This window comes from Bidens hawaiensis, unplaced genomic scaffold (assembly GCF_021521415.1).
Source record: "Bidens hawaiensis isolate Kalapana, Puna unplaced genomic scaffold, B.hawaiensis_p1.1 tig00008580_1, whole genome shotgun sequence".
NCBI lineage: Eukaryota > Viridiplantae > Streptophyta > Magnoliopsida > Asterales > Asteraceae > Bidens > Bidens hawaiensis.
The window spans coordinates 444,938-471,865 of record NW_027491619.1 but is presented as its reverse complement, the minus strand read 5'-3'; the positions used below and the strand labels follow the sequence as shown (position 1 = coordinate 471,865).

The window sequence follows — 26,928 nt, the reverse complement described above, 5'->3', positions numbered from 1 at the left end:
CAACATCAAGACTAGACCGTGTTCGTAAACCAACTCATTTAAGGTACGTTTATATCGAGAACTTGTTCGTTTAGGTCCGGATTACGTCTAGAAATCATAAATCTGTTTGATTATATTAAAAACGAATCCAACTCAACAAATCCTACTGAAATCCGTTAAAGGTTATTAGGCTAATTGTTAACTTAAGGAACCCGTAATATAGATGCATCAATCGCACCATATAAACACGAATATTTGGATGAATGAATGGTTAGGGTTTGTTGGTGATGGTATTACGAGTTCATTGATACCTAAATCGTGTTGTTTCGTTAAGAAACAAAGGTTTATTGCAGATCCGGTACGAGTTGACTGTATGTTGTTCTTGACGATTTTGACTTTGACCCCTTGAGTCAAAGATCTGGATAAGACTGATGCTTATGCCCATTCGTTAAGTTCAGATAACGAATCAAGTGATTCGTTATTCACCCAATCGTTATGTTCAGATAACGAATCAAGTGATTCTTGACTCACCCATTCGTTATGTTTTGATAACGAATCAGGTGATTCGTTACTCGCCAATTCGTTACGATTAAGATAACGAATCAAGTCATGTTCAGATAATGAATCGGAATGACGAACCAGACGATGACAAGATGACGAACTAGGATAACGAACCAGACTATGTTAAGATAATGAACCAAAATACCGAATCAGATCATAAAAGATAACGAATCAGTTAACGAATCAGGCTTAATTCGTTATAGCAAACGAGTTAGCGAATTAGATAATAATTTAAAATTCTAATGGAAAACGTGTTAAGACAATTAATGAAAATAAAATTTTCCAAGCTGACCTGGCAGCTCGACCCAGCCAGGGGCTCTGCCCCTTGGACCCCGCTAGGGGCTGCCTCCCGTAGAACCCCGATGCCAGGGGCGCTGCCCTCCGGACTCCCGTTCGTTCGTTGAGGGTTATAACTAGACTAGAAATGCGATATGAGTAGTGATAGTTAATTGATACGTGTAATTGTTATATAGTTAGTCGCGCACAGCTAAGGAAATGAATAACAATTAACGGTGAACGTAATCGAGTTCAGGTGAGTTTCTAGCCCCATTCCTTGTTATGTTTTCGGAGCTGTGTGCATACTCGATGTCATATTTAATACACTTACCTTAAATGGTAAGTGTATGCCATGTATGATTTGTATGTTAATTATGTATATCTTAAATGTAAATGAAAGCTTGTCAGTGCGTGAACGATCTTCGGATATTGCATGCACTGTCAGGCGATGGTTTGTTGTTATGATTGTTGTATATGATGGATGAATGATGCATGTATGTATGAAACTTACAATTATATATTTAGAAAGGTATGGCATGATAGTAGGGAAGAAAGGGAGACCGGACCCTAATAATATCCGAGGATGGAGGGTACCAGACCCTAATAATATCCGAGGAAGAAGGGAGACCGGACCCTAATAATATCCAAGGATGGAGGGTACCGGACCCTAATAATATTCGAGGTATGTAGGGCGAAACGCTCTTTATAATGTAAGGTTAGTTATGAACATATATGAAAGAATGATGAACATGTTAAGTATGTAACGCGTACCTTCGGGCACGTATATGTGTACGTAAAGTAAGTGATTTGATTAACTAGAACTCACTCAGCATAGCTGACTTTTAGTATGCACACATGTTAACAGATTGAGACAGCTGGTTTGAGTAGGACACATGGCAAGATTGAAGAGGCTGACATCTGAAGATTTGTCATGATTTTTTGATATTATCATTTATGTTTTGTTTTAAAAGACAAGTTGAGAATGTTTGTAATGAATGGTTGACTATTATTATTATTCCGCGAAAGTTTTAATTAACTCTGATATTTAGAACTGTGTTTATGAGTAAATCAAACGATAGAGTAGGGCACCGGGATCGGGGCCTTACAGTACGGTTGTATAAACTCAAAAGATTCAATGCTATAAGATGTAGTCCTACTCTAGCACCTTCAGGCAAAAACACCGCACCTTTAGGCTAATTCTGCATAGTGCTCTTAAGCTCAAACCCAAACATGTTAAAACCTGCGTTAACGTGCCCGTGCCATAAATTGACAGCCCTACCCTCGACCCTTGTTTTTTTTCTCATTAGTGTAAATTTACATAGTTTTTGTCCAAAAATTTTTATACGTAGTGTAAATTTACTCGTTTTCCTAATAACACTTAACGTCTGACCCTCGCTGTTTATGAAATTTAATATACATATTGAGTCTTAACCCTGCTGTGTTTTCGTCCAAGCTTCGTCTTATCAAAAAACTAAAATAAATAGGACTTTGTGATAGGGGTGTTCAAAAAAATCTAAACTCGACTCCGAATTCAAAATATCCGAAAATCCGAATTATCCGAAAAATTCGGATATCCGAATTATCGATTTCACATTCGGATAGTGGTTTTGATATTTTTCAGATATCCGAAATATCCGAATTATTTCTTTTGAAATCTAAAATATCAAAAGTCGAAACTCGGATATCCGAAATATCCCAATCTCGCTTATACTAACCGCCTGACAACCTTAGCGATCCTAAACAAAGATAAGTAAAATTATCACATAATAACATAATAGACACCAAAAGCTAAATATTGTTTATAATTCTGATAGAAGCTAATCTAAAAAACATAAAATAAATAACTGAAATACAAACTATGGCTATATACTTCCAATTATTTAACATCATAAAGATAAATATAACTAATTCAAACTTTAGATGATCTTCAATAACATTAGCTTCAAGGTTATGCTTTATTATAAACTGGTCGAATTAATAAAACAAAAAGAAGCTAACTAGTAAACTTATATAAATATTAAGAACACATATAGCAAGACGAATTCACATATTAATATTGTTACATTGGCCGAAACTCAAGGCCAGAGACAATAAGGCCGGACAAAGAGCCTTCATAACTTAAAAATTTCAAATTAACCCGAACCCAATCATTTTCAAGTTCAAGATTTGAGTTGAATTTCTTGACGTTAACCTCCATCCACCCATCACTCCTTTGTTTTGGAATCTGAGAAATATTATGTATATTCCATGGGCTTGGGGTTCTGAAATAAACAAATTCGGACACTTTAATTTTCTGAAGTAGATCTCGTACTTCGACTGGACCATGCATCTCATTACAATTTTCGGAAAGCTTAAACACTAAGTAGCACACATAATCTGCATCTCGTGACAACATTTGGCTTTTAACCGTGCAACTGATACGAAATATTTGTTGTGGCAGAAGCTCAAGCACCTCTTCAAATCTGCATGTACATTATATTATGTGATAAGTATTTTTTTAGAAACATTGGTAGATTTTGAAGACATAAACAACCGCATCAATCTATTAAGAGTATAAATTAACATTTACAAAAAGCTAACCTGGACTTGGGTGTTGGTTTTGGAACAAAAAGCTCCAAATCAGAAGAGTTGTAGAGAGCCGCCTTTGCTGAAAGCATAAGGTGCTTCTTTCCATTCACTTCATTTAGCGAAACCAACTATTCATAAATTAGTGAATTGTTACAGAACCAGGAGGAATGTTTAAAATTTCAATATGTATTATTTTTTCTAGAAGTAAATAAGAACCTCTTCCCCGTAGTCATAGTTTATGGACCCCTTTAATATCATTTCGCTTTTAGTTGGCATTTGTAGCAACTGATCCAAGTTCGAGTTTGATTCCAAAACTTTTTGGACTTTCCTCGACTTTTCAGTTTCTTCATGTTCCACCTATTTAAAATTCCTTAGACTATTTCATAAACATGTAACGTAGAACATTTGCAAAATACAAACTAGAATGGAAATATAATGAAACTTACGTTGTCGATGGGTTGAAACTCAATGCCTTCTACATAGATCGCATCATGTTCTCTACAATAGGATGCTGAAAGGCTCTCTTGTAAAACCTCAAAATCACCATCATCTTTATGGTTCAAGAACCGGTATAGTTCAATCATCATCCACTCGTCAGCTCTCCATTTTGAAAAATACGCATGTAAGGTTTCGTTCCCCTTTCTGTACTTTAGGTCAACATACATTGGGGTTCTAGAAACATTTCTAGAATCGCAAAACTTGAAGACTAGATAGACCCCATATTCGGTATTTGGAGATAAAAATTGAGCTCTTGTCTCGATTTTGATCATCAAATTTGAAATATCAAACATCTGTGCTACCATCTTAAACCTGCAAGATATTAAACTCTAAATTAGTTGTAGTCTCTTCTTTTTTTAAATCAAAAATGAGAAAAACAGAACTTACAAAGTATGATCACACCCATCTCCTACATATACTAGGCGAAGGTGTAACACAGAAGAATACATATAACCAATAGATAAACATAATAAATTAAATAATAAACTATAATTTTCAGAAAATGTATTATAATATAGTATATATATATATATATATACTGGGGTGTAATGAATTTGCGTTTTCTTTAGTTTTATAATTCGTTATGTTAGAAGCTATGGACATGTAACGAGAAACCGAACAAAGTTAGTACCCGAAAAATCCAATATGAAATAAGTTATAAGTAAGGTAATGCTTTTATTATTATCTGACAATACGAGGAAGGTTAACGTACAAATGAAATTAAATTGCTAATGGTGAGAGTAAAGTAGAGTAATGATGTAATTACATATATAATTACTTTATTTGTATATAAAATTACTCTACTTGATTTTTCACAAGTAGCATGTTAATTTCATTTGTATTTGATCCAAACCCATGACAATACCATATATAAGAGCAAACACATAGATTGAAAGAGAGAACCTTGACTTTGGAACATTAATACACCAATTATCATGAGGATTGCCATTTCTGTATGAAAATGTTCTTGCTGATATGATTTCAGTTCCTTCACCGTTACTTCCAAGTGTAAACAACTGAGATGCATAACAAAACAAGTCAATGGAATTTTGGACCATCCCTTAAAATAATTGCTACAGCTTACAAACCTGAAGACTTCGTAACTAAAAATTTGTCATAACTTTTAAACAAAAGAAGAATACCTTAGGATTAGCCGATCAGTATTTACCAGATTATCATCTTGAAGAAAAATTCCTTTAATGAGCAGATTATAAATATTCTTTTTCATTCGGGTTCTCGAATATTTAGACAATTTTAATATTTCCTGATAGTTCTCCGGCAATTTAGGCCTCCATATATCATAATCCTCCTGAAAATTATAATTAAACAAAAATTAATATATATTTTTGTGCATACACCAAACAGTTGTCCACATCTTATAAACAGTTTTCACATTCATTTTGATATTTCTTTATGGATTTTTGAAATCCAAAACAAGGCTTTCAAATAAACTAGTGGCTGTGTTGTCGTTTAAGTTGGGTTCCGAATTCATCAAATAATATTGTGCAATGCAGTGCTGACTGGACACTCGATAAAGCCGGCTGAGCCTGTTGTGGTTTTGGCAAACATGGGCTTTAACGAGTTTTTTTTTTCAAGAATTTAAACTAACAAAGAAAATTAAAAGAAAACTTTTAATAAAAAATTTTAAAAATATAATTTAATTTTTAAAATACCGAGTAATAAAGTGACAATATAAGAGGGGCCGGGGCACTGCGTGAGGAGCTCCCATCACGCGTGATGGCTCACCGCACACCGCCGTCAGTCATTGCTCACGCGTGACGGGGTTGGTTGCGTGATAGCCATCACGCAAGTGATGAGTGTTTATCGAGATAATTTGACCATTGGGGAGGGAGCCGTTGGGTGGGGGGGGGAGGGTTAAAAAAACCCAATATAAAACCAAAACCAAAACGTAAACCAAATCCAACTCAAAACACTCTCAATCTTCCCCTTCATTCACAACAAAAAATATGGAATTTTCGAATTACTTGGTCCCTTAGACACCGATAGCTCTTCGACTTCGGACAATGACATTCTCGAATGGTTCCCGTTGTTATATAACGAACTTGAAGGCCCGAGCCGTCCAAAGAAAAAAATGGTGGAGCGTGATCGTATACATGCCCACGAAGTGCTAATGAACGACTATTTTGTGGAGGATCCGAAATACAATGACGAGACGTTTAGGGAACGCTTTCGTTGCCTAAATCTTTATTTTTAAAGATTGTAGCCGACGTCGAAGCAAACGAAGAATGGTTTCAAGAATCTTACGACGCGAGGGGCAAACGAAGTTTTACGGCGCTTCAAAAATGCATATCCGCTATTCGTCAACTAGCGACAGGTAACCCACCCGACCAATTCGATGAATACTTACAAATGTCTGAGAGAACTTCACGTGAATGTATACAATTCTTTTGTAACGCGATTATAAAATTGTATGGCAAAGAGTTTCTACGAAAACCAACAAGACACGACATTACACGTCTTTACGCCGTGCACGGGGCTATATGGCATTTTCCAGGGATGCTCGGTAGCATCGATTGTACACATATCGAATGGAGGAATTGTCCACGGGAGTTGCGAGGGGCGTATGTTAGGGGTGATATCAAACGACCAACCATCTCACTAGAAGCGGTTGCGTCAAATGATTTATGGTTTTGGCATTCTTATTTTGGTGTTCCCGGCTCAAACAACGACATCACTATTCTGGACACATCACTGTTGTTTCAGAGCGTAACAAATGGTACCGCATCTTTCTGTCCGTATTTTGTCAACGGGATCACAGACGTGGCTACTATCTTGTCGATGGTATCTACCCACAATGGTATGTTTTTGTTAAAGCCTTTTCGTTTCCTGTCGAGACCAATGAAAAGACGTTCAAGAAGTTGCAAGAATCGGCAAGAAAAGATGTCGAGAGAGCTTTCGGTGTTTTAAAGGGTAGATGGTGCATACTTAGTCGACCGGTTCGTGCAATGAAAAAACCCACGATCTCTAGCTACTTGTATGCATGCATCATATTACACAATATGTTAATAAAAGAAGATGGAACTGCAATTTCTCCATATTGGGTACCGGATCTTCCTACTCAAGTTCCCATTCCCGATGATGTCCAATTAGACTTGCGGGATGAAGATATTCATCATCGGTTGAGATGAGATCTAGTTGAGCTTACAGGTTCTTTAGGTTTGGAATTTCCGGATTCAGACGAGCAGTAGACGTTTATTGTAACTTTTATTTTTTTAATTCTAATTTTTAAGTTGAATTATGTTCTAGTAAACTATTGTTTTTATTTTTTAAGTTCTAGTAAAATATTGTTTTAATTTTTTAAGTTGCAAAAAAAAATAAATAAAAAACAAAAATACTTATCACACCACACCACACCACACCACCACCACCCCTACCAAATTCCATCAAAATGTGATGGATTTGGGGTTGGTGATGTGACACAATTTGATTGGGTGGGGTGTGTGAGGAGATCCCCCCCAAAAAAAAGTTTAAATTATAAAACTAAAATTTTATACATACTTATTATGTATTCAATTGTATAATAGTTACAATCTAATGAAGGAAAAGTAAAAAAAGAAAAAAAAAATAATCAAAGAGGAATAAATATGATGAAGGAAAAGTAAGATGGTCTTTATCAAAATGGGAAACAAAAACTGAATAGAACCACCGACCACCGTCCTCAACAGTTTTTCTTCTTCTTCTTCATAAAAAAAAAGAAGAAGAATTAGGTTTTATCTTCTTCACCAATAATTACAGCTCCAACAGCAACTAACGGATCTATCACATTTCCCAAGAATCAACTTCTCTTTACAAGCTGTGAGTGGGCTCGCGCCTGCTCGCTTGCACCTCCGATCGTTGTGGTGTGCGCTACCGACGTGGCTCGCGGTTCCCACAACGTATAGTCTTAAGGAAAATTTCATTTGGTTCTGGTTTTAAAGACGCTATTTTGTTCATTTAATTACTGAAGCCTTCTTACATACTATATATAGTTCTTTGCATTGAAAAGAAACCAATATTGTAAAACTGTACAACTTACTTGGAGTTCCAGTGATTTCTCTAGTTGCTGCAACACCTCTTCTGATGTCGGTCGTTCTTCTCTATCATGAACCAGGCATCGGCTGACAATCGCTCTAAATGTACGCAACGATTTTGGGACAATTTGGTGCCTAATATGCACAGACACAATTGATTCGGTTTTTCCTTCTTCGTGGATTTGCTCAAGAATCCTAGCTGCACGTTTTTTATAATAATCCCCTCTGAGTAACGATTTCCCATACAAGATCTCGAATAAAATAATCCCCAAGGAGTAAAATGTCTGATTTTTCGGTGAAGAAGCCTGTTTCCTCATAGAGTGGGTCAACATAGCCAATTGTGCCTTCAAGGCTGCTGACTACTTCCTGATTTGCTACAGATACTGCAGATGATCAGAAATTTTTGCTTTCCAATCACCATATAACAGAACATTGGCACTTTTAATATCCGTATGTACCACATCTTTTGTTGGACCACCTCCATGAAGAACTGCCAACCCACGCACAATATCAATGCATATTTTAAGTCGTTTAGTCCATGTAAGACCAGGGTTGTTCAAATATAAATCGAGACTTTCTATAGACGCATGCTCATAAACAATGATTTTTTCATCGTTTTCATTGCAGTACCCTTCAAGGCCGACGATATTCTCGTGTCTATAATCAAAAAGAGTTCTTTGAAAAATAGGTCTACTCCCGCGTCTTGTTTTTTCCTATCAAAACGCTTAACAGCAACTGTAGTATTTCCATTACCACGTGTAACGATTCCTTTGAATACCCTCGCAAATCCTCCCTCTCCAATGAGATTCTTATCACTGAAGTTTTGGGTGGCCAACTTAATTTCTTCAAGTGTCATTTGGAGGTTGTCCTTGTTGCTTTCCTGTCATTCATCAAACACCCGTTCAACTCAACTATCGAAAAAAAAGTAAACGTAGCTCGTCCATATTGGTTTAATTGATTTCTTTTTTGTTAAACAAAAATAAATAAATAAAATCCAACACCATGCCTTTGGCAGAAAATTTGAAAATGTCGATAGCACCTTATCAAAATTTGGAAAACACGATAAAATTACATCATTGTTACAAAAGTCGCTAGGCGCTCTCCTCTCTAGTCGGTTAACTGGGGAGTCGTGATTACTCGAGTCGAGTATTCGTGAAATACTTGGACATTGTAAGTTATAAAGAAACTAATTTTTGAGTAATCATTGAGATTGGTAGTTTTTAAAATACCAAATAGTTTCCTAGGATCTAAGATTTAGGCTAAATAGTTTTCTAACTTTAAATTGTATGTTATTCCTACTATTTCTACAAAACTATGTCTTGTTATTTTAACCATTTTCTATATATATATATAGGATTGATTTCTTTTGAGAACCACTTTGAGTTTTAAGAACTCGAAATAACTCAACGTAACAATTTTTTTTCGAATTTTTTACACATGTGTAATACGTAAGTGTAAGTGATGTACAAAAAATTACGGTATTTTTTTACACACCGAATCGACTTTTTACACATGTGTAACTAACGTTTAAACTTGTGTAATTATCAAAAATACTTATTCTCTCTCATGCTTCATTTTTTAATTAAATTTAATCATAGCCACATATTTCATATCATTTAATTAAATGTGTTGTTCAAAATTGAGTTCTTTCGAGTTCTTAAAACTCAAAACGGTTCTCAAAAGAAATCAATCATATATATATATATATATATATAGGGTAAAGATCCTAAGAGAACCATTTGAAAATTGAAAACTTTGAGAACCATTTTGAACCACTAAAACACCCTTAATAAAAATATTTAAAAAAATCATAAAACAAAAAATAAAAAAAATTTTAACAAGTAAAAAAACCAAAATTCTTATATTTCATTCCGGTTTCATAAATAAAAAAAACACTTCGTATTATACATATGTGTATAATTTCATTTAATCTCTAGTTACGTAATGTACACGTATGTACATTATCATTTACCTTAAATTGTACATATGTGTATAAAAAACACGTATAAAATTAAAAAAATATATATGATACATATGTGTATAATTTTGTTAAACCGATATTATTTTTTTCAATTTTTTTATAAAACCGAATGAAAAATAAAAATTTTTGGTTTTTTTACTTTTTTATTTACGATATTTTTTGTTTTATATAATATTTTTTATTTTTTGTTAAATATAGTGTTTTTTGTGGTCTAAAATGGTTCTCGAAGTTCTAAATCTTAAAATAGTTCTCACATGATCCTAATCATATATATATATGTGTGTGTGTTTCAGATATTATAAATTTGTTAATATTTAATAAAATACGTGAATATCATTATAAATAAAAAAAGACATAAGCAATACTAAAAAATGGTAATCACTAATTAAAAAATTGCATTCACATTCATCTCAACCCTCAATCTTCTTGATCAATGCATCTAATTTCTTCCTATCCTTTCTAAGATTTTTTTGTCATTTTGTTTCTGTATTTGTAAATTTAAAGTAAGCATATACGGTAAAGTATATTCATAATGCATGGTACTTGCACATAGGTAATAAGTGTTAAGGAAAAAAACTCTCTTGTGTTAAAGAAATTATGAAAACTGTTGGGCCTAGTTTTGTGGTTTGAGCTTAGTTTGTTTTAGTTTATCTTGATTATGGACTTGGGTTTCGGGTTATAATGTAAACCGAGAACACTTGTGGGTTCTCGGTGGGCTTGGTGATTGTTTGGGCCGGCCTTAGTTGGTTAGTGTCCCTATATATAGTGATGTTATGTATAGGGTTAAAGGGTTGTTGATTCTGAGTTTATGTTGAAGTATTGTAAGTGCTTAAGCACCCGACGTATTCAATAATATACGTGTGTTTTGAAGCAAATCGTGTGTCATTTACTTGTTCTTGTTTGTGTTCTTGAGTCACCGAATATTAGTATTCCGCACCAATATTCGTTTGGTTGATATCATATTGTAGTGATCCAGATTCGGAACTTACAATTGGTATCAGAGCCTTAGACCTTTTCAGGCTCGTTATTGTGATATCAACGATTCGGAACTACAAGGGTATAATACTTTTTCCGGCGAGAAACTGATCGGAGAAGAAGACTGGTTTATTTTTGCTAAGATTGACTTTGATTTGAAATTAAGATCGAATCCCATATTTTTGGAAATTTGTTACAAGTTTGTTGAAGATTTCCTTTGGTTTTCGGCCACTGTAGTTTCTGATAATAATCAGTTCTCGGCTGAAGACTGTTCTCCGCAGCTGTTCGTTCTCGGCCTCTCTGAGTTCTCGGTCTGTTCTTGTTCTCGGTCAAGATTTGGTAAACACCTTTGTTCTCGGTCAAGATTTGGTCATCACTCTTGTTCTCGGTCAAGATCTGGTCAACACTCTAGTTCTCGGTCAAGACTTGGTCAATATTCAAGTTCTCGGTCAACTGTTCCATATAACTTTCAGCTCAGCTCAGTTTGTTGGGCCCCGTTTGTATTGGACTTGGACCTGTGACTGGACTTAATTATTTAATTGGACTTAATTTGAATTCAATTTAACATGGCCCAGTTAACAAATGGCAACAGCTCCATCAACTCGTCTCTTCACCAAGAGCTTGATTCCATCATGGGCACTGCTACTCGCATACCTCGGTTATTGTCCCACGAGGGGTTTAGTGACTGGAAATTCCGCTAGTTCTTATAGTGCTGCTGGATATAACGTTGCGTCGAACAGTGGTCTCATGTCACAAGATAGTTTCTCTTTGTTCAAGCCCACTCAACAACCACCACAGGGAAACTTTCAGATGTTTTCATCTACCCTTGGTCAATCATCTTCATCCAAGTCACCCAACTCAGCTCCAGTATTTTTCACCAAGTCTGGTCAATCTACAAATGATTCTGGAAAGACCACTCCTAGTCAGAACATCAGCCAGATTCCCACCATACCGAAAGAAACTCAAGAGAATATCGCATTAATGGCAGGATTTATGAATTGTTACCATGCGTTTCTGGCTGGAAACTTGGTCCAACCCATGGCTGCTACTGAATTTGATCAGATTCATCCTGATGATGTTGAAGAAATGGACATCGCGTGGCAAATTGCCATGGTGGTTTTCCGTGCTAAGAAGTTTACCAAAAGGACGGGTAGAAATAATTGGAACATGCCAAATAATCAAAAGGTGGGTTTTAACAAGGAGACTCTCATGTGTTACAACTGTCACGAGCCAGGTCATTTTGCTCATGAATGCACCAATCCGGCTAAAGATGGGAATACGGAAAGGGCTTTGGTTCCAACTGGAAATGCTCGGGGTGAAATTGGAGGTAGTTTGGGAAATGGTGAAAGAAGTATGGTTGCTCAAACGTTCTGTTGGGAAAATCAGATGGCTGCGCTAAACATTGGAAATCAAACTGCCAATTTCACAACTGTTGAAGACTCGGAAGAAGAAAACATTGCTGAGGAGAAGGTCAAGGAGCTCCAGTTTGCATACATGGCATTCACTTCTCCAAATTCGTCTGAGGTACGTTTTCAACAATGCTCTTTAAATTGTGGTGAGAAAATAGAAATGTATAAAATTCATAATGACAGTCTAAGTAGAGATATGGAAAGAATAAAATCAGAGAGTTTTAAAATTAAGAAAAATGAAAAGGGATTTTTAGACAAAATTGAATCTCTTAACAAAGACATTAAGAAACTTAAGTCTGATTTTAGCATAAAGATCTGTCACCATCGTGATGCTAAACAAGAAATCGCTGATCTTACTGCTAAACTGGAAGCCTCTAAGTTAGAAATTTTAAATCTAACTAACAAGTTTGAAAGGGCTGAACTTGATTTTAAAAAATTCGATGGTTCCAGTAAAGTAGTTGATTCAATGATTGAAAACCAATTGTGGTGGAAGGAAAATGAAGGTGAGGGAATAGGATACAGTCAAGTTCCCCCTACTTACAATCACAACTATGTCCCTACCCCTGTCACCAAAGAACAGGAGGAAATGATAAAGGATATGAAGTATGGCAAACAAGACAAAGGTGATGGAACCAGCTCTACGGATGTTGGTTCGTCTACTTTAAATATGAACGATTCTAACGTATCTACTTCATGTGCAGAAAGAGTAATTGTGAAGGAATGGACTGATGAGGATGACGACCCGTGTTTTGATTTTGAAAATAATACTGTTTCTGATATTTCTTTAGAACTTCCTGTTTTGAATTCTGTTATTTCGACTGTTTGTGTGGGCTCTGTTTTAAAGAGCAAAGATTCTTGTGTGGTTGATTCGGTTGAGATTTTAAAATCTAATAATGTGGTTTCAAATGAAAACAAAATTTCAAAAACTTCAAAAACATCTGAAAAATATGCTGCACCAAAGTTTGTAAAGGAGGGATGCTCTAATGACAAACAAGGTGATAAGTTCAAAAAGGGGTACATGAATTCTTGCAAATCCAAGCAGACTGGTCCACACAACCAGTCCAGACAAGGAGCTGCCCAGAATGAGTTTTTCATAAAACGTCAAACATGTTTTAACTGTGGCACTCCTGGTCATATTGCCAGAAACTGTCCACATCGTCCATATATTCCCTATTACGGATTTTATCAAAGGAATATGCCATATATGCCCCACAACTCTTACAGACAAGGATTCAGGCATTATTAAGCTAGTTCCTTTGACGATGATTGGAACAGAAATAAATCTGGTAGGTTTAGTCCTCATCAGACCAAATCTAACATGTCAAACAAGAAGATCAAAAAGGGTGTTCTAAATTCAAGTTCTCACAAAACCACCAAGGCTAGACAAAAATAGGAAAAGAAGACTGATTCTTCTTCTTCCACACCAAAAACACCGGAGATTATAACAACTATTCATACATATAATTCTAAATCGTACAGACACAAATGGTTGCCTAAATCTCCGTAAAAAGTGTCAACTCATTCAATTTTTGATGATTAAAAGGATATGTCATGACAGTCTGTGACAACAGTTAATGAGTTAGGGTCACCCAGTGTATGTATGGACTGGGTACCAAAAACTAACTAATCCCGCGCTTTGTGCAGGGACAGCTATGGAGGAATATCATCAAACCTTGGTATGTTGATAGTGGCTGTTCCAGGCACATGACAGGAGACATTACCCAACTATACGACATTCAAACATTTAATTGTGGCCATGTGTCTTTTGCGGGAGGTGAAAATGGAAATATCACTCAGAAGGGTACTGTAAGTAATGGTGTTTTAAAGTTTGAAAACATTAATTTTGTTCCAGAATTGAAGCATAGTCTTTTGAGCGTGTCACAAATTTGTGACAAAGATTTCTCAACTCATTTTACTAAAAAGGAGTGCTTAATTCTGAAACCTGGTATAATCATACCTGAAGATTGGATTCTTGTTCGATCACAACGAAATGATAACACTTATGTGATCGACATGAACAAAAATGTTCCTGACAAAATAACATGTTTGTTTTCAAAAGTGTCGGAATATAATGCGATGCTTTGGCATCGTCGGCTTGGTCATGCTAATACTAAAAACTTGAATCGTCTTGCTAAATACAACTTAGTGCGTGGTTTACCAATCAAAGATTTTGTGACCGTTGAAAAATGTGTGGCTTGTGCTTTGGGCAAACATCATCGAAAATCTCACAAGCCAAAATTGATTAACACCATCTCATCTGTTTTTCAACTACTTCATATGGACCTTTTCGGGCCAGTTCATGTTATGAGTTTGTCTTGTAGCTCTTATTGTCTTGTTATTACTGATGACTACTCACGTTTTACATGGGTATTTTTCTTGTCAAATAAGAGTGAAACTGCAGATCTTATCAAGAAGTTCATTGTGCTCATGGAGAATCAACTGAATCTGAAGCTGAAGGGAATTCGTTGTGATAATGGAACAGAGTTCAAGAATGCGACTTTGAATCATTTCTGCTCAGAAAAGGAAGTGCTCCATCAATACAGCGCGCCACGAACTCCTCAACAAAATGGTGTGGCTGAAAGAAGAAACCGAACCCTTATCTAAGTTGCAAGAACAATGCTGTGTGATTCCAAATTGCCTCTATTCTTTTGGGCAGAAGCTGTCAACACGGCATGTTATGTTCAGAATCGGGTGATAATCAACAAATCGAAGATGAAGAATCCCTACGAAATTGTTTATGGTCATCAACCCACGGTTGCACATTTCAGAGCGTTTGGTTGTCCTTGTACTCTACTGAATCTCGAGACCACTCCAAAGTTTGGGGCTATAGCCGATGAGTGTTATTTTGTTGGGTATGCGGGAAATACGTCCTACAGGGTTTACAACAAGTCCACCAAACAGATTTTAGAGTCGTATGAGGTTCGCTGGTTGGAAGAAAATGAGACTGATGCTTGTGTAGGTCCCGATTGGTTATTCGATTACAATGAATTTTTCAAACCATTCAATGTGTTTCCAGTCATCAACTCCGAACCTCCATGTGATCCCTCGGTGGAAGTTGCAAAGGAAACTCCACAAACTGTGTCTCATATTTACCCACTGATTGATGATGATATGGCAGAATCGACTGATGCTTCTCCTGCCATTTAAAGTCAGTCCAACAAATTCCAGAACCAAACACGATTGAAAATGCCACAAATGTTGAGGGGGAGAGTACCATTTGTCAGATCTTCAGGAGCACCTTATTTCCCGATGACATTCCAAATGAATACGTTGCCGGCACCTCATATTCTCACAGCACGAAAACATCTGGATGGAAAAACCCTTTTCTTGATGACACTAGATTGGTTTTCAGAAACAAGCAAGATAACACAGGGGTTATTGTACGTAATAAGGCTAGATTGATAGTTCGAGAATTTTGCCAGGTTGAGGGATTAGATTACACTGAAGTCTATGCCCCAGTAGCTAGACTTGAGGCTATTAGAATTTTCATGGCATATGCTTCTTTCATGGGGTTCACTGTATATCAGATGGATGTGAAGACTGCGTTTTCGTATGGAGAAGTTAAAGAGGAAATTTACCTTGATCAGCCACCTGGTTTTGTCAATTCCAAGAAACCTGATCACGTCTACAGACTAGACAAGGCCTTGTACGGGTTACATCAGGCTCCTCGAGCGTGGTATGCTACACTAACCAAGCATCTCCTGGATCATGGGTACAAGCGCGGAACCATCGATCAAACCTTGTTCCGTAAGACTGTTGGAAAGGATTTAATTCTCGTCCAGATCTATGTTGATGACATTATTTTTGGATCCACAAGCATGGAGTTGTGTACAAAATTTGAAGATGTGATGAAAAAGAGGTTTGAGATGAGTTCGTTGGGTGAGATGACTACATTTCTGGGGTTACAGGTTCGTCAGAGTTCAGAAGGGATTTTACTCCATCAAGGGAAGTATGTTGAGGATATGCTGATAAAGTTCGATTTTCAAGATTCAAAGAGTGCCAATACTCCCATGGCGGAAAGACCACTGCTATCATCTGATCCTGATGGAAGTCCCGTAGATCAAACATACTACAGATCGATGATCGGGTCTCTTATGTATTTGACGGCAAGTCGTCCTGATATTTTGTTTGCAGTCTGCCAGTGTGCTCATTTCCAGGCTAATCCTAAGCTCTCTCATTTAACTGCTGTTAAACGTATTTTTAGATATCTGAAGGGACAACCGAAGTTAGGTCTTTGGTATCCCAAACAATCAGAATTTGATCTTTATGCTTTTGCTGACAGCAATTATGGTGGATATGACATTGACAAGAAATCCATGTCAGCCGGTTGCCAGTTTCTCGGAGACTGCCTTATCTCCTGGCAGTGCAAGAAACAACAGACGGTGTCTACTTCGACTGCCGAAGCAAAGTATATTGCTGCATCTGCTTGCTGTTCTCAGGTTATCTGGATGCAAATCCAACTGCTGGCCTACGGTTTGGAATTTCTTGACACTCCTATTTTCTATGATAATGATGCGGCAATTGCCATTGTAAAAAACCCCGTCCAACATTCTAAAACCAAGCACATCGATTTTAAAATTCATTTTATTCGTGACTGCTTCGACCGGAAATTGATTCATCTTGAACAAGTCCACACTGACAACAACGTGGCGAATTTATTTACAAAACCGGTCGGAACAACAAAATTTAATGTGCTTGTGAGTTTTCTTAAAATGCTTCGTTTTGAGGTTTAATTTTATTTTAAGGTTAAATTTGTACATAAAAGTTTTTGCACAAATTTAGGGGGAGAAAAATAAAAAAAATTCAAAAATAGTGTGTTTGCGTTGCTTTTTATCCTTTTATTTAAAAAAAAATATATTTTCAGATTCATTCTCGCTTAAAATTATGTCGGTTGCTCAAGTCTGAAGGACTTATACTCGTATATGGTTGGTCCGGTGTTCTACTTGTAGCTTCACATGATAGCCATTTACCTACGACTGAAAGCACCCGGGGCGATTATGATGTGTTTTATGTTCTGTGTTCTTTAACTTAAAATTATGTCGGTAACTTTGAGCTGGAAGGACATGCATATCCATGCATGGTTGGTCCGGTAAACCACTTGTGGTCATACAGGATAGCCATTTACCTAAAAGCTTGATAGTGACCGGGGTGACTGAATACTTAATACGCATGTTTTTTTTAAAACTCCTTGGGAAATGATATTAATATTCAGTTAACAGCTTTTAGAAGCATCAAAAATATTTTCAAATGAAAATTGATCCAACCTTTGGAAAATGATAGATAAATCGTTTTTGTGTGCCTAACGGGTGAAGTTCTTAAGCATAAAAGGCTCTAGAACAGTCATTGATATTGTACGGTAGCTTTCCATGATGCGTAAAAGTTAAAGTGATATAAACTAAATTTGTTAAACTTAATGTGGAGGGTCATTTTGAAGACAGGTGCATGTCTCCAGATACATCTCTCCAAATGATAGGCAGAAAAGCAATTACCCAGTCATAAACGAGCCCGTTAGTGTCTTGATCACCAAAAATATTGTGCTATTATGTTTATTATTATTATTCAAAAAAAAAATATTCAACAAAAGAGTTATTTATGAGTTACTTATCTACTATTAAATTATTTTATAATAACAGCTTAAAGGGACAAACTAGAACTACAGAGATGGGGGCACACAAGTCCTGTCATGTCTCGAATGAAAGGTTTGTCAGTTTACTGGCACTAAATCCAACGTTCAACCTTAAAGCGCTTATAGAACTTTTGATCAAGCACTAGGGGGTTGGAGTCAAATTGGGGTGATCTGGGGAAAGCCAAATACGCTTTGAGAAGAGATAGGAGGCACCACAGGGTCCATAAGTGATGTCCATCTAAGCTTTATGCCGAACTGAACCCTAATCATATCACTGATGCAATGAAAATCATGCTAAGTATGTTATACCTGCTATCAACTTGTCTCTTATGTCATAATAACGCTGAACATGAATCCTTGTGACAGCCTCTTAAACGATATGATTCCATGTTCGGATCTTTTCATAAAAAAGGGGCGGTAGTTTTGCTAAGAAATGAAATTTGATCCCGACTTTAAAATTCGAAAATGAGTTGCTTTTGTGGATAAATAACTATTTTATTTTATTTTGATCCTTTTTATTTGGTTCTTTGTCCCTGTCTAATTCTATTTTTTTACCTTGAAATTACTCTCCTAGAAATGTTCAAGTAACTTAAGTTTTCTTTAACTTTGGGTTAAAAGGCTTTGCAAGATTTGGATTACTCCTTATGGGTCATGAGCTCATTTGGGATGTTTTGGTTTTTCCGGCTAAGTTTGAGCCCATATAGGGTTTTCGGCCCACTGAGTTTGGGTTAAATGTTTTTAAGGGTTTGCTTTCCTTTCACTTTTTTTATGTTACCATTTACAAACCCTCTGATTATCTTTGCCAAGATCCTCTTTCTAATCTCCACTGCCGAGATCAAAACCCTCTTCACTAATCAAAGTCTCAAGTTTTTCTTTGACTAGCAGGTACTGGACTACATTACACGAGATTTACATGTCACTGAGGCTTACCTTGGTGTTGCCATAAACTTTTCTGATAGTCTGATGAATCGACCATTGGTGTTATTAGTAATTAGGAGTTTGATGGATGGATTAGTTTTTGATTTGAGGTTTTCGGTTGAGTTTAACCAATATGTTGCAGGTTTAATGAAGGTCTTAGGGATATCGGTGGGATGAAGATGATTACACATATTCCAAGGTGGAATCCAAGGGGTTCTCTGCTCCAGCTGGCAAGGAGTTATTGGGTTGACTTTCGTTGACCGAGAACTCCCCTATTTTGGTGGATAATCTCGTTCTCGGTCATTCCTTGACAGAGAACTCCTCTGTTCTCGGTTAAATGCGCTGACCGAGAACCACAGTTCTCGGTTGGTTTTCATTGACCTCTGTTGACTGAGAACTGCCCCTTTTGACCGAGATCCCTCCTGCCGGGTCCAATTCTCACTGTTTTGGGCCCAGACCTTCAGTGGTGTAATTTGGGCCACTCCAACATTGTTTGGACTGTCAGATAAGTCTTATTTGGACTCTCATATGCTTCATAATCCAAGTGCATTTTTGATCATGATTCAAATGTCAATTACTATTATCTAACTTGATAAGTTTGGTGCAGACATGGCTGATCAGAACACATTAAAGGTTGCTGAGTCACATAACGTGGCTGGATATTTATATGATCCACCCATGGCTCACAAGGAGTTCAATTCGATGATAGTGGCTCTCAACACTTGCAGGATCTCTCATGCACTACGAGAAAATCCTGTCATATGTAAGAAGATGATCTCCGATTTTTGGAACAACACATCAATCAACCCTCAAGGAACAGATGGAGCTATATTTATTGATTCTAAAGTACAGAAGATGCCCGTTGTTATCATAGAGAGTATTATCAGAGAAGTTCTTATGTTCGGGGATCAACCTGATTACCCGACAGAGTATGCTGCTGCTGAGATTACTGAAGTTCTTACAAGGATGGGTTACGAGTGCACCTATCCTCCGGCAATCAAGAAACTGTTCCACCCATATTGGAAATTCTTGATTCACACTTTTTTCACTTGCGTGTCCGGTAGAAAAGGGGGCTCTGATGAGATTAGTCATACTCAGATGTCTGCAATCGTTGCTCTGATCATGAACTGGAATTACAACTATTCCAAGTTTGTCTTCAATGAGATGATGAGCAATCTTAAAGGGAAGAAGAAGGAGATGTTTCTTATGTATCCAAGGTTCCTGCAGATGATTTTTGATTCTCACTTTCCAGATCTTGTGAAATCTGTGGATACTATTGATATGAAGTCTTTGGGACCCAATACGTTTGGGTTGATGAAACAAAACAGAAAGGGGGCCAAGACTGTTTATTGGGGCCTTCATGCTCTGGTGAAATTCGGAAGATTTGCTGAGACAGAAGCTGAGCCTGTTTTGGCTCAGGTTGCTGATGAACATGTGGTACCCGGCTCAACCACGTGTTGCTACTTTTGAACTTTCTGATGATGAAGATGATGAGGCTGAACACCGTCAGACAGATATCCCTCCAAGTACTGAAAATTTAAGTTCTTTGGAAGCTGTGAAAGCTTTATTACAGTCAACTGCTCTGAAACCTCCTCAGTTTGTTGCTGAAGTCAATGAAGAAAACATAGCTGAAGATCCAACTGCAGACTTAGGTCCTCGAAAATGTAAAAAGAAAGATCTGAGGCCTGGAGTGCTGATAGATGAATCTGAAACAACCACTACACCAAAAACAAATGAAACAACCAACCCAGTTCATCATTCCACACAACCTGAGACACATGCTTCAGAAACACAAGCTGAACAAGATATACCTGCTGATGAGCCATCATTTCATGATTTGCTGACTAGTGATTTTGGTGATGATTTTGACTTTGATTTTGAGACAAAAACTCCTCACACCGATATTACAGATATTCCCTCTGGCTCCTCTAGCCCAGACACTCAGGGTCAGTCAAGCACCAGTATGTCAGATAAAGTTGCCCAGATTCTGGCGATGCAGGAAACCTATCTTCAGAATAAAGGTAAAGGGGTGACTTGAAGATGCTCCTGTTGATGTTCATGCATTGCAACGTCGGGTTTTGAACTCGAACAAGATGCGGTAGTCAAGGATGTTCGTATTCAGGAATTGGAGGCGGGAAATTCTGATAAAGACTCCAAGATTAAAGAATTACAGTCCAATATGGGAGAGTTAATTGCACTCTATCTTGACCTCCAACAAAAGCTCTTTCAAAAGTTTGGAGATGAATTCAAGGGCAGTGATGACGTAACTTCTAAAGTACCCAATGTGAGTTAATGTGCTAGCTCGTCCTGTTGAAAATATTGATGACTCGGAATCTCTGCAACAATATCTAGATGCTCCTCCTGTCTCCAAAGAGAAATCTGATAGAATCAAGAAGAATGTGCTTGAAAAGGGAAAGAAAAAGCTGCTGGTAATGAAAAACTCAAATCAGAATGTCGAGTCGTCAGATCATCCAGACAGGTTTGTTATTGAATTTCAAAAGGGTTTTAATAGTAAATATGGTGATCGATCGGGAATTCTATCATGGGGCTTTGATGCGGATAAAAATATGTGGTGGGTAAAAAGGAAGTCAGGGGCCACCGAATACTACAAGAAGATGAAAGATTTTGGTTCCTGGACGAAAGTGGATTTAAGTTATTTAATCAACTCTCCGTTCACTAATCCAACTAATGATAAAAGAGGTACTGAGTTCTGGAATTTCCTGAAACGAGAGGTTGATCGAGGCTTCCCGAATATGAAGACTGCTGAATTCTTCCTAAAGAAAGCCAAAGGGGTTCAAGATCCTAGGACTGGAAAAAATATGGTTAACGTCATGTGGCCTGCAACAAACAAAGCCACTCACATTCCTGTCCCAGACCAGATTCCAGATGGCACCTTGGATAATATGAAATTCTGGATATATGATAGCGTGTCTGCCACTGTCATTATTAAGCTAGAGAAGGGAAAGGGTCAATACCGATTTGTTGAACCAAGAGACCTATTAAAGCTGGGAGAAAGAGACATCCACGCCCTTAGTACTTTTCAGATAGTTGCTGATCCAATTTTTGAAACGACCGCTAAAGAATTCACAAGTATGGTAGCCACTATCATTCGTTGTAAGTTTTGGGCAGGTGCTTTGAAGGATGCTGATGTTGACTACATGGAGCAAGAAAGCTACAAACCTAGGGGGAGATTGTTGGGCCTAGTTTTGTGGTTTGAGCTTAGTTTGTTTTAGTTTATCTTGATTATGGACTTGGGTTTCGGGTTATAATGTAAACCGAGAACACTTGTGGGTTCTCGGTGGGCTTGGTGTTTGTTTGGGCCGACCTTAGTTGGTTAGTGTCCCTATATATAGTGACGTTATGTATAGGTTAAAGGGTTGTTGATTCCGAGTTTATGTTGAAGTATTGTAAGTGCTTAAGCACCCGACGTATTCAATAATATTCGTGTGTTTTGAAGCAAATCGTGTGTCATTTACTTGTTCTTGTTTGTGTTCTTGAGTCACCGAATATTGGTATTCCGCACCAATATTCGTTTGGTTGATATCATATTGTAGTGATCCAGATTCGGGACTTACAAAAACCCATATATATGTATATATATGTGTGTGTGTGTTAAAAGTATCTTCATAATGCATGGTACTTACACATAGGTAATATGTGTTAAGGATAAAATAAAAACTCGTGAGTATTAGTAGGCGGTGGTGTTTAACCCTCTGCAGATCTTATAAATGGATGAGTCAAGTCTACACCAAAAAGAGTTCGCACATACGTTTTTTTAATGAAACGTGTTTAAAAAAAATAAACACTATGCAGATGACAATGTCCGCGCGTAATCTGTCACGCAAACAAAAGAGCCCGCAGAACTTAAAAAAAACTGCACCTTTGTGTTGACATGATCATTTTAATTAATTAGTTAATAAAGTTTTTTAACATAACCGCTTATGTATTATGTAAAATGTTTATGTGACATAAATATGACCTATAATGCCATTTTAGTACATAAAATGTCACCTTAATTTTCTGATGGATGTACTATCGGATTGATCAACCGTTGGTAATACTCCTTTGGTTTATAAAGGAGTAAACATTTGTTTACTATCGGATTGATCAGCCGTCGGTAATACTCCTTTGATTGATCAGCCGTTGATTACGTTTGTTATTGGGTAGGGCAAACATGCAATTGCTAAACTAGAACAACCGGTTTGATTTCCTTAAACCTTTTAAAGGCTTGTATCGGACTTTGAATTCTCTCGTTGCCTAGTTTCTTGCTAGCTAGATTTCCTTTTTATATAAATTAACTTAATAAAAACAAAACAAAATTAAACTTGAATTAATAGACGGTTAAAAAGTGTAAACGTACCAATATGAATAGGGTTTTCTCAAGTTCCTTTACTACAACTTCCATAGTTGGACGCTCAACTTGTTTTTCTGCCAAACTATTATAGGCGATTCTGGAAAATGTGTGTAAAGACTCTTGATAGGATACTTTAATTGAAGGAAAAATGATTCCAAAAATCTCTTGTATTTTAGTATCTACAATTTCCATCATCGATCCCTTCTCGAAGTGTTGTCTTGCTAAGAGTGCTAGCCCCTGGTTATTCTTCTCAGCGTATTTTGTATCATAGGCTACCGCCCCACATAGAATCTCAAACAGGACTACTCCGAAGCTATAAACGTCCGATTCTTTTTTCAACTTACGTTCCTTGCTGTATTGTGGATCCATATATCCAGGTGTGCCTGCAACTGTTCTGGAATACCGAGTGTAATGCTCTTCACTAAAAGAACGGAAAACGGATAGCCCAAAGTCACCAAGCTTTGCTTCAAAATTTTCGTCCAACAAAATGTTGGCACTTTTGATGTCACGATGCACTATCTCTCGTTGGTCGCCCTGGTTAGTGTGAAGGTAACTTAACCCCTTTGCAACATCAAGGAAAATTTTCACACGTTGTTCCCAACTATCATTATGATTATTACCCATGTTTTGTAAATGATAATTGAGACTCCCATTAGAAGCATACTCATAAATAAGGATCATTCGACCACCTTCATCACAAAAGCCAAGTAGAGTGATTATGCTGGAATGCTTACAACTCGTAAGCATTTCAATTTCTGCATAAAATCCTTGTTGTGCTATCTCATCTTCTATATCCATGATGCGTTTTATAGCAACTGTGCTACGTTTCTTGGGTACTTCACGTTCATTCTCCCTTTCAATTGCAAAACAATATGCTTTATCTACATGGTCAAGTTCTGATTTGAACACTGAACCAAATCCACCGGACACAATGCAATATTTTGCAGCAAAGTGATCGGTGGCTGTCAATATATCAGCAAGTGGAATCCTCATATGCTCCAAGCTCTTCAGCTGCAACAATACTTCTTAATTAGTAAGGTGATAATGTAATTATATATAAGTTGTCTAACAATTTATTTATTCTTTTTTTCCATATATTTATTCCATGATGATACCAGTGACCGTCATTAAACCTATGATCAAGTGCTGAATACTAAACTTTAATACTTGGGTCTTTGAACACCTAGAATTATACAATGAAAGAAATAATTTGAAAATCAATTTTAGTGAGTGACATACTTTTAGCACGTATGGGCCGGGTCACAAATAAATAAAACTATTACCACAATCACCTCAAACAAATTATAAACTCGTTACCTTCAACTATATACCCTTACTAACATTTAAAAATATCATACAAATCCAATTAAAACTAATATATATATATATATATATATATATATATATATATATGTATATATATATATATGTATATATATATATATGTATATATATATATGTATATATATATATGTATATATATATATATATATATATATAAACGAAAACATAAAAATCCCACGTGTAGCGATGTGGTCGCTCCCCTTTTTTTTGAAGTCACCAGATTTGCTTGATTTTTAAATGGATGCTTATCATCCATTTGACCCGAATTTACGGGTATGGGTCTCATCAAACCCATATATTTCTTAAACAGGTTATAACATCTCATTAAGTTAAAAACTAATCTTACCAAATATTTGATATAATAATCCAATAAAGTAGGGATATACTAAAAATTAATATATGATTTATTTAAAAAAAGATATATATTATTCATAATTAAAAAACCAATTTGTAGTAAAAAAAATAAGCGGGTCTTTGGTCTCATCAAACTCGTATAGCTTTTAAATCGGGTTATAACATCTCATTTAATTGTGAAACAAATTTATCATCAAACCATAAGTATATTATTAACTTTTATACAATATAGAAAGATAAAAATTCAAAAAATAAATAAATATTAGAAACAAATTATATAAAACAACTCCCGTAATACAGGGGATAAAAACTAGTATATATATATATGGGAATGTTCATGTACATTTTGATCTTAACATGAGTACGTAGGAAATAATACCAATTTATTTAAAAATGAATGTAAGAAACAATACCAACTACAATACCAATCTACATAAACAATAACTTATAATAACAAAGAAAAGAACCTAAAAATTACAACAAAAGAATCAAAATCAAGAACAAAATAATAACAACATATACCAGCAAATACTTATAACAGCAAAAGAAAACATCTAATAATAACAACAAAGTATAGATAAGCAAATACTAACGTCTCAGAATCGAAAATTAGCAAATACGAACAAAAAATAGCAGCAAACACCTATAAAAATAAACCTAATCATAACAACAAATTGGTTCTCACCGTTTTTATGTTAAGAATAAAATGTATTTGATCCTGTTTCTATATATATATATATATATATATAATAGTTAAAAAAAGACATATAGTTTTGTAGTAAGAGTAGAAATAACATAAAATTTAGAGTTAGGAAACTATTTAGCCTAAATCCTAGATCTTAGGAAACTATTTGGTATTTTAAAAACTAATAATCTCAACCACTAGATCATAGATCCAAGGGTTTAGGTTTATTCTTACTCTTCCAATAAAACTATTTCTATTTATTATAATTCACCCCTAATATATATATATATATATATATATATGTAGTGAAAAGATCCAATACACTAATGCCTTAACGTACATTACGTACGCGAATCCATTTTTTCATGAATCGATCCATGAAATCACTTACAAACATCTCGGAATCGTCAATACATATCCAATCAATCATTTGTTAACCTAAAAAACAGTTTTTGATGGTTAATCGATCAATTTTTCACTTTTTTTCGCGAATATCGTTTTTTGAGCGTTTGATGAGTGTTGAGCGTTTACGTTTTGTGAGCGTTTTCTAAGCATTTTAGGTATTTGCCTTTGAGCGTCTCGCGTACCTACCGTACGTTAAGGCATTAGCGTACAGTAACTGCACCATATATATATATATATATATATACCTAATGTTAACTCTTTAGAAGGACATATATGATATTGCTTTGGTGTATATGATATTTTCAATATTTATAGAAGTATATATACATGACTCGTTTGGATACTCCACACGCCAAACAAAAGCAAAAACATACATGATAACGTGGCGAGATGCTCTTACGAAAAATCAAATCAACCACTAGATCATAAATCCAATGGCCTAGATCTATTCTTACTATTCCTAAAAAATTATCTATTTTTATTTTAGCCTACCCCTATATATATATATATATATATATATATATAGGGTAGGGTTAATGTAAAAAACAATATTTTTGTGAGAAGAATAATAATAGATCTAGGCCCTTGGATATGTGATTTAGTGGTTGAGATTGGTAGTTTCTAAATAATTGCATTGTTTCATATTTACATTGTATAGTGTCATATTTAGATGATTTGTTTTATTTTAAAGCTCTTCTCACACTTCTCACAAAACACTTGTTTTTTATTTGAACTCTTATATATATATATATATATATATATATATATATATATATATATATATATATATGATTAGGATAATGTGAGAACTATTTTGAAATTAAGAACTTTGACCATTTTGGATAGAAAAAACATTTTAAGAAAAATAAAAAAAAATTATAAAACAAAAAAAAGCTAAAATGAAAAAAGTAAAAAAACAAAATTCTTTTTATTTTTCATCCCAGTTTCATAAAAGGAATAAAAA

At 35.8% G+C, this 26,928-nt stretch overlaps 3 protein-coding genes across 3 annotated transcripts; all 3 read right to left on the bottom strand.

The window, feature by feature from the left end:
- Window positions 1-2,873: 2,873 nt before the first annotated feature.
- Window positions 2,874-8,230, bottom strand: LOC143529591 (uncharacterized). Its single transcript, XM_077025352.1, has 7 exons — window positions 7,919-8,230; window positions 5,051-5,191; window positions 4,786-4,898; window positions 3,831-4,194; window positions 3,601-3,741; window positions 3,397-3,512; window positions 2,874-3,278 (listed from the first exon to the last, which is right to left on the bottom strand). The coding sequence occupies exons 1-7, from the start codon at window positions 8,228-8,230 to the stop codon at window positions 2,876-2,878; spliced, it is 1,590 nt and encodes a 529-aa protein (XP_076881467.1). The 3' UTR covers window positions 2,874-2,875.
- Window positions 8,231-8,287: 57 nt separating this feature from the next.
- LOC143529589 (putative receptor-like serine/threonine-protein kinase At4g34500) lies at window positions 8,288-8,769 on the bottom strand. Its single transcript, XM_077025351.1, has 2 exons — window positions 8,692-8,769; window positions 8,288-8,626 (listed from the first exon to the last, which is right to left on the bottom strand). The coding sequence occupies exons 1-2, from the start codon at window positions 8,767-8,769 to the stop codon at window positions 8,288-8,290; spliced, it is 417 nt and encodes a 138-aa protein (XP_076881466.1).
- A 14,383-nt stretch (window positions 8,770-23,152) lies between these two features.
- LOC143529588 (receptor-like protein kinase HERK 1) lies at window positions 23,153-24,169 on the bottom strand. Its single transcript, XM_077025350.1, has one exon. It carries the CDS (start codon window positions 24,167-24,169, stop codon window positions 23,153-23,155), a length of 1,017 nt encoding a protein of 338 aa, XP_076881465.1.
- Window positions 24,170-26,928: the final 2,759 nt, after the last annotated feature.

What these genes read in the sequence shown, in the direction of transcription:
- LOC143529591 (XM_077025352.1), bottom strand. Translation starts at nt 8,230, where the DNA reads ATGAGGAAACAGGCTTCTTCACCGAAAAATCAGACATTTTACTCCTTG. An exon ending in TTCTTCAAGATGATAATCTG is followed by an intron (nt 4,899 to 5,050) that starts GTAAATACTGAT and finishes TATGCATCTCAG; the next exon opens with TTGTTTACACTTGGAAGTAA. An exon ending in AGTTTCAACCCATCGACAAC is followed by an intron (nt 3,742 to 3,830) that starts GTAAGTTTCATT and finishes AATTTTAAATAG; the next exon opens with GTGGAACATGAAGAAACTGA.
- LOC143529589 (XM_077025351.1), bottom strand. Translation starts at nt 8,769, where the DNA reads ATGACACTTGAAGAAATTAAGTTGGCCACCCAAAACTTCAGTGATAAG. An exon ending in GAGAGGGAGGATTTGCGAGG is followed by an intron (nt 8,627 to 8,691) that starts GTATTCAAAGGA and finishes GCGTTTTGATAG; the next exon opens with GAAAAAACAAGACGCGGGAG.
- LOC143529588 (XM_077025350.1), bottom strand. Translation starts at nt 24,169, where the DNA reads ATGAGGATTCCACTTGCTGATATATTGACAGCCACCGATCACTTTGCT.